Raw genomic sequence first — 13,722 nt, forward strand, 5'->3', positions numbered from 1 at the left:
TCTTTCAGCTATTGCAAGTCATGTAAAAACCATTGGACACTAAAGTATAGTTGCCATCTGGTGTAAGTCTTCACTGTAACACCGCTTCCTATTAAAGTAATGTAAATACAGACGTTTTTGTGAATTTCAAGGTAGTTTAACCCACAAAAGTTCACCAATCTGTAGTCACTTGACTTAAAATGATGAGATGAATTAATTTGCAGCCGAGAGTTTAATCAACTCAACTCTTCAAAGAGTCAGAACTAGCAAATGTCACGCCATGCACTGTTCTGCTCTGCTGAGACCTTTCTTTTGTAGCTTAAAAAACACTTCACAGTAAAAATTGTTGTGTGACACTTATTATGAGTAAAGTCCTAGTTGTTACTTTCCTTCTGTAATTGAAAACAATGCCAACCATGCAGAGGGTTAGGAAGGAATTCAGTCCCTACCACTGTACGCTTATTTTAAAATCCCCTCCTATGTTTTCTCACATGTAAAATAGTTACTGGCAGCTGGTTGCTTATAATAACAGATTCCTTCAACAGAGCAGTTGACAAAGGAAAGCAAGTCTGTCTGTGATAATGGTCTAAAAGACGCAGTCGATTCAACTTCTTAAGTTAATATCTGGTGGTTTAGATCCAATTTTTCAATTCAAAACTAATAAGGTGAAGTTTAAATAAATGATTTAGCCTACCTTCAGTTACCTCGTATTTTTATTTAGCAGGAAAACTTGTGTTTAAGTTAAACAAGTTTAAAACAATTTACATTGTGTGTATGACTTTGCTTGTTCCAGTCCTCAGTTTTTAGTGCTGCTGCTGCATTTACTTTAAATATTTAATTATTAGTAACAGGATCATTCAACATTTTTGGGCCCTGGGAGTTTATTAAATATATATCAGATCATGATAGATCATTGGTTATGCATGAACTGACGAGGAGATGTGTACTTGTGTTGCCAAGATAAACTTACCGTTCAGTCACACTTGAAGTTCTTCCTCTGTCTTGTCTTCCTCAGATGAAACTAGTGGATTCAGGATCGTGTCCTCCGCTCGTTAGTCATTCAGGAAAATTCTTTAGGGATTCCTGGTTGTTTTTTTCAGCTGTTGAAAGCTGACTAAATGGATCCAGAGCAGCTCTTTCTTCTTGTTTCCTCTGATTCTGTCAGGAGTGTTTGGTTCATCTCCATGAGGTACTTAAGTCTGTGTCATCAAAGATGTTTGTATCGCTGGACCTGAGTGAGAAAAGCACAGCTTGATGTGAGTGTGCAAGTTTCCTTACACCATCTGTTATGGCTGTGTATCATCTGAGCATGTGAGTGTGTGAGTGTGTGTGTATACACAACAGCTTGTAGACGTGATGCATGAGTGTCAGCCTGTGTAACTATATCTGCCTCTGCACAGACAATAGACAGACAGTCACCATTCCAAGTGACATAACACACAATTATAGCCCCGGCAAGTCTGGCAGCAGTAAAATCTACAGTTACTGCAATTACTCTTGAGTTTCAGACATTTAAGATGAACAGTTTATCCTCTGACACCTGTGCGCAAACTGTTCTTGCAGCTGGAAAACAAACAAATGTGTTTTCTAGGAGTGTGTGTGTGTGTGTGTGTACTTACTGCTGCTGCGGCTCTCCCGTTTGGTGACTCTGCATATTCTGTCTTCTTCTCTTTGCATCTCATCTCTTTTCCTTTCCGTCCTCATTTTAACTTGGCCTATGACTCCTTCTCTTCTCTTTTTCTGCCTTATCTTTTTGGCCTCTTCTCCTCTTCCCTCCTCTCCTCTCCTCTCTATCTTTTTTCCTTACAGACTCTGGCAGTATCCGTTGCTGTGGCGCGTGCTGCCCCTGACACCTGAGAAACCGAGAGGCAAGCACCTTCTATTTTAACTGCTTCACTGCCGAATATCGAGCCAATTATCTCCCTTTCCTTTGTGTTTAAGTTGTGGCAGCAATTCGGTGTTGATGAATTAGAAATCCATCTCAACAAAATGGTTGCAATGACTACTTTTTGGGAATGTTTGTGTGCAAAACGCCATTATTTTAACAAAAAGATTGTAGATTTCAGAAATTTTACATGAATAAAAGGGATTTTTATATATAGTTTTGTTGTCTACATGGACTACATTGTTGTAATTTAGGCTGTGTATACCTGTAATAGGTAATACAGAGCATGTTTTTGGTATATTTTACATATACATATTAAAGGGACATATGTCATATGATTTTTATTTTATTTTTTATTCTAATACATGAGAATAGGCCTGTGCAGTAGACTTAAATTATTTCGTCCAACATAGCCATCTAGTATTTTTTTTGTTTGTTTTTTAATATTCAAGACAACATATGAGCAAAAAAAGATCTTTATTTTTTAAAAGAATTTTTATTGGAATTTGCATTACAGTACAAGAAGATTGGACTTCTTGTGTTTCTCAAAGTCAGCTTTGTTATAAAAAGAAAAACTTAGGTAAAAAATAAAAGTAAAAGCAGCAGCAAATTAGAAACTATATACAAATATTAAACATGTCCACTTTGAAAGCAGTGCACTAATAATATGCTCAAAAACATAAATTTCCATGGTTGCATACATCACAAACCTAAGGACCCCATCCTGTCAACTTGCAGAGTGAGAGTTTCACTTCACTGTTTTTTGTTTTTTTTTTAAACAGTTTTCTGGTTTAAACATATTTAGATGAATGATTCCAATATTACAACTTGCCATTGTGAAGTGTAGAGTAGTTTTGCAAGAGGAAACAACAGTTTAGAGTTGCATTTAAACCATTTTAAGGCAATAGGGCATCATTTTCATTGAAAAATAAATAAATAAATAACTTTGGAACACAGAGCTTTTTAAAGTTTTTAGGGATATAATCAATGACTGTAGAGGAAAAATAACTAGTTCGATGAGCTTCACTAACTAATGAAAAACTCAATCTGTATCTTAAGAGACGTACTTTCATTTTTGAGGAGTGATGACTTTGTGTTTTTCTTCTATCAACTACCTTCCCTGACATCGGAACACCAGCTATCGACTCGTCGCGCCTGGTGGGATACTGTACGCATGCGCAGTTTCAAGTCGCCCCAAACTATGCCGATGTGGCTGGTTTGATATTAAACTTTTCGTAATTTTAGTTAGTCTGTAGGTTCTGAAGCACACAAATTGCAATGGGCGTTTTTATTCTGGCTTTTTTGGGGCTCTGCAGTTTGGTTTTAGCAAATGACGACGAAAGGCTGCCGAATAAATGCGAAGGTAGGGCGATAAAAGTGACACTAGCTAGATGTAATGACATTTAGCACTGTAGGAGCAGGATGGTGTCTGTTTACAAATGTATGTCAGTCTGTTATACGTGTATGAAATGTAGAAATAGCTGAAACTGTTTGTGTTTTTGTTGTCTGTTAGTGTGTAAGTTTCTGACAGTTGAGCTGCAGGAAGCTCTGGCGAAAACTGGTCGCTCCAAAGAAGTTCTGGAGGTTGGAGAGGTGCTGGACACAGGCAAGAGAAGGAGAAAGATCAAGTACAACACCTCGTAAGTCCACTTTGAATGAAGAATGTGACTTCAATCCATGATCTGAGCTCTGTGTGTAAACCTCTACATTGATTCAAGTGTCTTCTATGTTTGTGTAGTCTCAATTCAAAGCTGTGTATTTGAATTCAGGGAAACTCGACTGACTGAGGCAGTAGACAACATATGTGAGCGCATCCTGCAGTACAGCGTTCACGCAGAGAGGCCCGGCAGCCTCCGATACGCCAAGGTAGTTTCTCTGTAAAAGCTCTTATTGGGTGTCCTAGTCATTCTTTTCAGTTTGTGTCGTGAACTGACACCTGCTCTTTTTTCAGGGTGCCAGTCAAACCATGACGACTCTGAAGAATCTGGTCCACAAAGGAGTTAAAGTGGACCTGGGTATGCCTTTTGAGCTTTGGGATGAACCCTCAGTTGAGGTGTCGGACATGAAAAAACAGGTAGGAAGAGGCATTTGGGCCTGCTTACAATGCAGAAATACAGTTAAGCTTTTGAGTGTTTAGGTGGTCGGTTTAAAACATATGCAACGGACATGCAGTCCAGTAGGATTGGATCTTATGACTATTTTCTCGCTTAAATCGATTCGTTATTTAGTGTATAAAACGGCAGAAAATGGGGAACAATGTTGGTCAGTGTTTCCCAAACATCTAAATGACATCCTTAAATGTGTTGTTTTGTCCACAACCCGTAGATATTCAGTCATAAAAGAGTAAAGAAACCAGAAAATATTTTATTTTAAGAAGCTGGACTTGGCAAATTCAGTGTTTTCTTCTTTTTAAAAAACTCACTCAATAATTGATTAGCAGTAGACATCTGATATTATCTCGTGAGCCAAATATAATTACTGCAGGCCAGATTTTTTTTTTTTAATGATCTCTCTTCAACATTTTGAAATTTAGGTGCAGTGTTTTGATATCTGTAGTTTCCATTCTTTCCTAAAGTCAGTTGAACATTGTGCAACAGCAGCAATGCAACCCAGAGCTACACTTTGGTAACAGTATTGAACAACATTACACACCTGCTTTGGCCACCTCAACCAATGTGTATGTGTCTGTGTGTTTTCAGTGTGAGACGATGCTGGAGGAGTTTGAGGAGGTGGTGGAGGACTGGTACTTCCACCATCAGGACCAGAGGCTGGAGAACTTCCTCTGTGAGAACCACGTCCTCCAGACTTCAGAGCAAGGTAGGAGACGCCTGACACAGGGAGAGTTCTGCATGAACGATACTTTAATGTTATTTATAATGCTTTCAAGTAGACTAATTGATTAGTTGTTTGATACATTTATTGTCAACTACTTTAATAATTAGTAAATCAGTTTGAGTAAATAAAGTCTCTAAGTCTAAGTTTCTAATCTCCTTTCTCTGATTCCAGCTTCTTAGGTTTTATTGTTTTCTGATTTCTTTACTCCTCCATGACAGTAAACTGAATATCTTCGGATTGTGGACAAACAAGATATTTGAAAACATCTTTTGGAGCTTTCAGAAATGCTGGTCAACATTTTTCACCATTTCCTGACATTTTATAGACCAAACAACGTATGAATTAATCAAGACAATAACCAACAGATTAATTGACAATTAAAATACTTATTAGTTACAGCCCTACTTTTGAGCCACCTCAGCTTAAAATGACAAGGACTTAAATTATAAAGTCTACTGGGGTTTTGATTGAAATATAATTTTATGAACAAAGTCATTTGTCAAGCAAAAATGCCCAATATTTTCTGTTCACAGCTCTTCCAATGTGAGGATTTTGATGTTTTTTCTGTTTTAAATCAATGTAAGTTTAAAATGTTTAGATTTTTGGTTTATGTTTGGATTTTTTTTTAAAGAAAAGCAATTTGAAGAGGTTTCATTACTATCATTTTAAAGACTAACTCATCACTTGTTTTGTTGCTTAATTTCACTCTCAATTATGGTACGATTAATCAGGGCTGAATTATTGATTTGTTGGAAGTCTAGTTTCATTTCTACATTTTTTTTTCTTAGAAATAAATTCAGATTACAGTGTCAGATGACAAAGGGTACTTTCCCAGACTTAAGAGAAACTAACAACAAATAGCAAAGAGAAATACATTTAAACGTCTGTTAAACAGAGGTTTGCTTTTAGAAGGTCAAGAGAACCACATGAGCACTTTAATCTTTTCCATGTAAAAATGTTGCACATTTTAGTCCATGAACTCTCTAAAGTCTGAACAATAAAAGTGAACTGAGCAAAGAGTAAACTATGTAGCTTCAACCTCCTCCTCATGTGTTTTTCTCTTCTTTCCTCAGAATGTCTCAAAGAGGTGTGGAAAGCAGACATGGGGAGGAAAGGAGGGGCTGAGGAGGCAACAGGAAAAGAAGAGGAGGAAGCGAAAACAAAGGAACAAACTGCACATGATGCTGGAGAACTTTGAGAGAAAAAAAAATTCGAAAAATTAAAATGCAGAAAACAACACTACACCTCAGATTTGATTTAGGTCATCAAGCTGAAAATGAATGGACAGAAGCTGATATTATGCACCGAGACGTGTTTTTAGCCGTGTTCCTGGTACGTATATTTACTAAAAGTTACTGCAGCTGTGATGCCTTTTACAAATTAACACTATTATTTTTATATGTCAACCTTCTATAAATTGTTCCAACACTCCAAGTAAAGTTTAACGCCTTTAATTTTAATACAAGACCTTTCCAGTGTTATATTTTGTGTAACCTCTGTTACATCTCTCCTTATGCCAACAATATACGGGACGTATCTGTATTTTTTACCTAAACTACAGCCCTGAAATGCAATATGTATGTACAGCTTTTTCACATTGAATAAAATACTTTTTTTTACAACACTGTTGGATGTTCAGTTATTTTCTATATTTAATTTTTTTAACAGAAAATTCCAATATATAGGGGAGAGTGAGGGTAAGATGAGCCAGTTTTTACTTGAAGTGTCTTTACAGTGGGGGCATAACAGTAATGTCTAAAAATAAAACATGTACGTATACTTTAGGATGTAGGAAAAATTGATCTGGATCTAAAATAAACCAAAAAAAAAAGAAGTGTTTTCTTGGCTCAAGGCAAGGGGTAGATTGAGCCTTTGGAGGAAATATTTTGTGGTAATTGTATCATTGATTGTGTTGAAGCAAAACTGAGAATTTCATACCTCATAAAACGCTCTATCACAGCAAAACAAATACAATACCAAATGACCTCTTAAAAGTTGTATTTAAAGATAAAATGTACAACTTTAAAGGCCAGTTTCCTTCAATAAGGCCCTCAGATGACACATTCTAGAACAAAATCATGTTAAAAGTGACCACATTTTTACAAAACTGGGCTACTTTTCAACATATATAAAGGCTGCAACTTTAAAAGTCAACTTGGCCGAAGGATTCCACATTTTTAGAACAAACTCCTGTTCACCATCAATGAAGTTTGACAACTGCAAAGGCCTATTTTCTTCACAAGGCCAGTGTATGTCACATTTTCATAACATAATCAAGCTCGTAAAAGAATAAAATTAACTTAAATTCTCACAGAACTGGATTTATTACAGAACATCCCACTTGTCAGGTGTATTCGCAAGATCAAAATTAAATCCACTGTAATCCTCATCACACAACCGGGAATCTATTAAACATGCCACTGATCCACACTGCAGGAGAATATAAACTTCTGCTCCCTTCTGTGCTGGTAGTTTCTTGATCACCTGCTTTCTATGGATGAGTCCCTCATCCTTCTCCTTCGCTCCTCCATCCAACCTTCTGGCTCAACTTAGCCACACTGCCACCATTTTAACAAACAGGCAGTTTAGAGGTAACTTCATGCCAACAGTTTAGTCTCATATTAAAGCTCACTAATGCACTGACACGTGGGAAATAGTTTAAAATTTCTCAATAGTTGTTCAGACTCAACACTCATAAAACCATGAAAAACATACAGTTTAGTGAACTAAAATGTGCTCACCTCTGACTCCATGTGCTCCTTCTCTTCACTGGGAGAGTTTAATGGATCCCTCTTCAAAAAACAAAGGGAGGCTCAACTAACCCACAGGCTCATCTTACCCCACTCTCCCCCAAATACAAAAGCAAATGTTGTAAGGTCAAGTCTGAGTCTTGTGGTGACGCTGCTACCCTCCAATCAAGGTTGATTAGTGTCAGGCGTGATCCTCTTGGCTCGTGCTGACACCTTTTTTTGTTGTCAAAGCACCAAACGATGTCTCTTCTTTCTGTTTATTTCATGTTTTTTCTTTCTGTTCTGTCTACACTGGTAAAATGCTACAGCTATCAAACCAAGCCTCTTTTCCTGTCCTTCCCTGACTTGGCCGCTCTTGAAGCAACCTCACTCGACACCACCGACAATCCCCACTTTGAGGATCCCGTTGGAGAGATAGCTACAGCTGGAGATGATGAACCGTTTGTGTTGAAATGCCACGAGGACAGCATTGAGGTCGTGATGAGAGCTCAGCTGTTTGACCCCGGCCTTCCAGCAGAGCCCATGCGGCTGAGGCTCGGACCTGCCAGGGATGTGCAGGATCGCTGCATCGCCAGGGTGTCTGGAAATGGAGAGTACATCATCAGAGCTCCACTGGCCGAGTGTGGGAACAAAGTGATGGTTGGTGAGCCTCTTTAGTAGAATGATGTAGTCGCTTTCCAGCTGTGAAGCGAAGCCAGATCAAAGTTGTTTAACCCTGCCGCCACCTAGTGTTTTTTAATTGATAATGCTGTCATTTGTGCTTTAGTTTACAGAGAGCGCTGTGCTTTACAGCAACCTGCTCCTCTACTATCCTCCTCCATCGTCACCTGGCGTCCAAGTGGAGGGCGCTGCCATTTCGGTGCAGTGCGAATACAAAAGGTGCATTTACATAATACATAGAAGTCTTGCAGTGAGCTTTATATGTATTGATGGTGCTTCTAAGTGTCTAACAGCCAGGAAATAGAGTTAAAGGTCAAGTCAGCATTACTTATACAGCCCATTATAAACAACTGTCATTGACCAAAGTGGTTTCGAATAGAGAAATAAGATCAATGTTACAAACTTTAACTATAAAGTTTAAATATTAAGGTTAGGACCTTACAATACTATTTGTTATATTAGTTTACCTAACTAATTTAAAACGGTTAAAACCCTATTATATACTACCCCAAATCATTTGCTGAATGGAGAAGGAAAGGCCCACTGAATCCAAAGATGCCCTGTAAACAATCATAATAGTACTAGCATAGAGGAACAACTCTTGTTTCACATTAATCTCTTATCGTATCACATTTTGGGTTATATTACCACAGTAGTTAATTTTTTAATTTTTATTGTTTTACTATTATTATTTTATTATTGTCATTGTTTACTTTGTATTTTTTAAATATATGTTTTATTGTTATATGTCTTTTATATATTTTTTCTATTTTTATTTTCTCTGTATTATTATTATTATTTTTTTTAATTCCTTTTGCTATTTGATCTCAAATAGCAAAGAAGTAAAACAAAAAAAAAATGCATATCAAACAAGAGCTCAGATCTTAAGAGGTAGAAAGACCTCCAGCAGAACCAGGCTCAGGCAGGACGGCTGTCTGCCTCGACCAGTTGGGTCGAGGGTGACAGAGAATAGGATAGCAGTGACAGACAACCAACAAGACAACGTAAATAGATGGAGAAATTCATTTACAACCTACAGTGCAGATGTTTTTTTTTTAAAGATGCTTCAGTTTCTCAGTCCCAGCAACATAAACATGATCACATATGCTTTAAATGTCTTGGGGCGTTTCAGAAGGCCAGATCACATAAAGACTTGTACGTGAGGAAATTTAAAAGATAAATCCTGAAAGTGACAAGAGGCAAATGGAGAAACTTGAGCCAGCGGAATATGCGGTTTAGTTTTAGTTGCAAGCCTGGCCGGAGAGCTTTGTCGTCCGGGCTGAAAAGCACGACTGAACCCAAACTAATACAGCAGCAGGTGGTAGATCAGTTCTAATTTATAGGTTTCCAGGGTTTTACATCAGAAAAAAATCACAAAATTCAAGTATTACACGATGAGCATGGGAACTCAACATAATGAAACATATAATATAACAATGCTATTAAAGGACTTACAATGCTTTAAGCTTGTTTTATTATTTTGGCTGCACGTTGCTTTGATGGAAGCAGTTTCTCAGTAATGTTAGTTGTGGTTTTTACTTGTAGGAGATACACAGTGAGCAGCAGTGCACTAAGGCCAACCTGGAGCCCCTTCACCTTCGTCCAGTCGGCTCATCTCGACCTCGATTTCCACCTCAGGCTCATGACAGGTGAGTTGGTTTCACCCTGACACACTAAACAACCTCCTGTAATGATTCTAAAATTGAATACGCCTTAGCCTCCTCTTTTAACAAACTGAGAGGGTATTTTCTCACATGGTAACCTCAACAACTCTCCGATTTGGTGGAAATGTTATTATTCTCATCATTTAGGTGTCTTTTGGGAATATCTATTTTTATTTACATGTATTATTTCTTCTAATTTATCCTTTTTAAGCCAGTTTTATTGCTTGAAATGACTGTTTGAATGAGGGCATCTGATTTTGGGTTTTTGTTTTAAAGTCGATAATGGACGAGCACTTGATATGTAGCTTGTGTTCTCAGCTCTGGAAACTAAATGGAGTGGAGAGCAAGAGAGTGGTTTAACATACAACAAATGTGCCAATGTAGCTGAAAGAAAATGTCATTTGAAGTTAATAAAATCACATAAAAATTGTATATTATGTGGGAGAGCCTTCCTTTCTTTTTCTTTTGGAACATTTACATATGAAGTCAGAGATTTTTCTACAAACGTCATGTGGATATAATCTAATCTAAATGACTGAAGATGCATCAATATATTAAAAGACAGATTTGTTTCATCCAAAGTGTAAACGAATCCTATTTAAATCTCCGTCTCCTCTCTCATCAGATGACTGGAACAGTGAGAGACCATCGTCCGTCTATTTTCTAGGTGACACGGTCAACATCGAGGCCTCCGTAGACCACCGTCATCTTCCTCTCCGCCTGTTTGTGAGCAGCTGCGTGGCCACTCTGACCTCTGACGTGAATTCTTACCCCAGATATCCCTTCATAGACCACCAGGGGTGAGTATCTTTAATCTGCAGTAGTTCCTCCAGTTAGTTAATTAAAACTACTTCTTTTGAACACACTGCTGCTATAAATCTTCCAGGTTCCTGTGTCCCGTTTTGTTTTGTTTTTTTCTTATAAAAGCCGAGGGCAGACGTTAAATCTGATAAAGATCTGTCTGCTCCGTGCAGATGTTTCACGGATTCCCAGCTGAGTGGCTCCAATTCTCGTTTCCTGCCCCGAGTTCACAACAATCTTCTCCAGATTCAGCTCGAGCCTTTCCTCTTCCACCAGGACCCCAGACACACTGTTAGCACTGCATCTACATTTTATATTCCTCCTTTTAAATATCTGTAAGAAGACAGAAAGCCTCAGCATGTGTCCTACTGTCTCCTGTAGATGTACATCACGTGTTACCTGGAAGCTGAGCCAAAGAACAACCCGGTGAAAAAGGCCTGTTCTTTTATAAGTGACAGGTCAGTGTTTGCAAGTTAATCTACATCATTGCTGTTTTTTTAAATTTATATATATTTTGCTATAGCTTATTCTTCTGTTTTTTCAGGTGGAGATCAGTGGATGGTAACGACCAGGCGTGTGAGAGCTGCGATGACGCCGTCAGCAGTACTGAATCCAGCCACAAGGTGGTGCAAAGGAGCAGAAGAGATCCGAACGGTGAATCCTGCGCCGCATTTAGAGCTAAATACATAAAACAGGCAGACTGTAAATCAAGAGATCAACACGAGATTAACTCGGGTGCGTTTTCTTGCAGAGCTGCGCAGGGAAACCACCTTGGGTCCAATCGTATTTCTTCCGAGGAACGCTGACAGCTGTGGGAATCACAAGAATCCGTATAAGTCGTTTATTTAAAAAAAAAGATAGAAAATAGCGAGCAGACAGGTAAACGCTCCCCCCGATGAGGACTGTGTTGCTGAACTTTTTGACCTTTTCGTGGCTTGCTTGCAGACTAAACCTGTGGATGCATTTGAAATATCAAGTGTTTTGCATGTAATCCAGTCATGTGAATGTATATTTGCACAGTCAGCAGCTTTTTATGAATAAACAGAAAAACTGTGATCAACAAAAAGCAGTCGTTTGGTTATATAAAGACATATTTAGTATTTCTAGCTGCTGTTCTCCTTTACCATTTGGTATTACACTCCTTTAACTTGTTCAGTCTCATTGTGATTTCACTGTTTGGATATTTTCGTGATCTTTCATCATCGTGCTGCATAATGGTTATTCACAATGAAACTGATAAGATCGCTCAAACAAAGGCTTGAAAGGTGTTTATTTGGCAACCTTTCATAACGAGATTTTGAATATCCACATTTGGCAACATCAATGTATTGTACACAGCTTCCTTTGGCGATAAAACTCCCACAAGACACACAACAGTGACTAGGATGATGCCAAAGCTTCCATTTTTGTGCATCTGAAACAGCTCAGCCGTGGCCAGAGGCGTGTTTTCAAGTCGTCTGTGAGGAAATACGTCCTTTTCTCATGATTTTTAAGTAAATTTCTTCAACTTTGGCACTTGGACTTAAGAATGCACTGATGAAAGTTTAAGGATTCATTTGCTAAATCACTCCAAAGTCTTTTTGGATAAAATGAGAAGGCAATGACATCCAAAAGGTCAACTTGCAAAATCACTTTTCTTCACATTATTCATAACATATAGGAGCAGAAGAAGAAATTGTGACCTGATTTGACACTAAATGCAGCAGAAGTGCAGCATCACCTGTGTGGTATTTACCCCAAAGCAACCACAATGACAAAAGACGACCAGCATCTGACAGGAAATGAGGGGAGAACCAACGTCTTAGTGCTAAATGTTTGACTCAATACGTAGCTGTTGGAGGAAGATCTGGACTTCGAGCGATGCCCACTACAAATTATCCGTCATCTACCCGTTCCCCTTCGAAGACGAGGTATTGTTATATCCTCATAAGCAGCACAGAAGCAAAACCACTTGGACGTTTTTAACCTTCTCTCTCGATCCTTGAACTCGGCAGGTTGACTTGCGGTTTGTTGGTGAGTTTTCCCTCCTTGTAGAGCAACAGTCTGCTCCCCATCACAGTTCAACACCTGTCAACACATGTGCCAGACCAAAAGTGAGGGGAACTTTGGGAAAACAAAAACACTGCATCTGGATTCATGGCAACCAGGATAATTTTCCACTCTGCTCTTTGTGCCAACCGTGATTTAGAGCCAAAACACTCATGATTGTTTCTTTGTTTTGTTTTTTTAAAAGACATCTTTCTTGTTGTGTAGAAACAGAAAAACACCTCAAGTTACCTGTGAAGAAATGTAGATATCTTAAGGAATGCTTGTTTTGTTTTTATCACAATTTCCATCCGGACCAACTCATGGTCTTGTTAAAGTCCAAGTCAGAAGCTTATTTCCATCCTCTCCATACTGCTGCACACCGAAGGGGAGAGAACATGATCTCTCTGAAGATCTGCTCAGATGATGGGAGGGGGTTGCTTGATCCCTGACATGTGAGATACATTTCCACGTTAACAGAGGATCTGCTTACATCCTCTGGACCTCGGTATCTCCAAGTAAAATGCAAAGCAAGTTTTATTCTCTCTGCTTTACTTCCAGAAGACGCTGCTGTGATGGAGGATCAGAATAAACACCAGCTTGGCAGAACAAAAATTAACACAATCAGATGGTATAGCTTTAACATTTATTTCTTTACTTCACACTTTAGCTCAAATTTAAACCATTTTTGACCCCCTTGGGTTTATTTTAGTCAACAGAAGAAGGCCAAAATCCTGCAACATGTTACACTCAAATCCCAAATTTGCTCTATAGAATATTTTTCATAAGGGTCACTAATGATGACACTGAAATATCTTTTTATCCATCAGTTTTGCTTATTAATAGAAGTAATGGGCTGTTCATGTGGGAAAGGGCCTCAGCATACCCATACTGACAGCATTTAAAGAGAGATTATTTAAAGAATTTCAAAATTTGTCTTTAACGTGACAAGATATAACAGTATTTATCATTTTACATCTACTTTCGGGTGCACAGTTACAGTAAGATGTCTAACGTAAGTCTTTATGTTTTTGCCTCTGATGAGAATGTCAGCATAATTGGCTTGAATGTTGGTTCGGGCAGAATGCCAACAGTCAACCTTGTCATTCTTTCCAAAGCAGTT

The 13,722-nt window shown here is 38.3% G+C and overlaps 2 protein-coding genes across 2 annotated transcripts; both read left to right on the forward strand.

The window, feature by feature from the left end:
- Window positions 1-3,034: 3,034 nt before the first annotated feature.
- Window positions 3,035-6,325, forward strand: cnpy4 (canopy FGF signaling regulator 4). The gene is made up of 6 exons (XM_008301157.1): window positions 3,035-3,227; window positions 3,378-3,504; window positions 3,634-3,730; window positions 3,816-3,938; window positions 4,564-4,681; window positions 5,773-6,325. Exons 1-6 carry the CDS (start codon window positions 3,143-3,145, stop codon window positions 5,895-5,897), a joined length of 675 nt encoding a protein of 224 aa, XP_008299379.1. The 5' UTR covers window positions 3,035-3,142; the 3' UTR covers window positions 5,898-6,325.
- A 1,604-nt stretch (window positions 6,326-7,929) lies between these two features.
- Window positions 7,930-11,524, forward strand: LOC103371742 (zona pellucida sperm-binding protein 3-like). The gene is made up of 8 exons (XM_008301165.1): window positions 7,930-8,088; window positions 8,216-8,328; window positions 9,655-9,758; window positions 10,399-10,573; window positions 10,748-10,865; window positions 10,956-11,032; window positions 11,119-11,228; window positions 11,520-11,524. Exons 1-8 carry the CDS (start codon window positions 7,930-7,932, stop codon window positions 11,522-11,524), a joined length of 861 nt encoding a protein of 286 aa, XP_008299387.1.
- The last annotated feature ends 2,198 nt before the right edge of the window (window positions 11,525-13,722 follow it).

The sequence above is a fragment of the Stegastes partitus genome, unplaced genomic scaffold, assembly GCF_000690725.1.
Source record: "Stegastes partitus isolate 25-593 unplaced genomic scaffold, Stegastes_partitus-1.0.2 Scaffold1637, whole genome shotgun sequence".
Taxonomy (NCBI): domain Eukaryota; kingdom Metazoa; phylum Chordata; class Actinopteri; family Pomacentridae; genus Stegastes; species Stegastes partitus.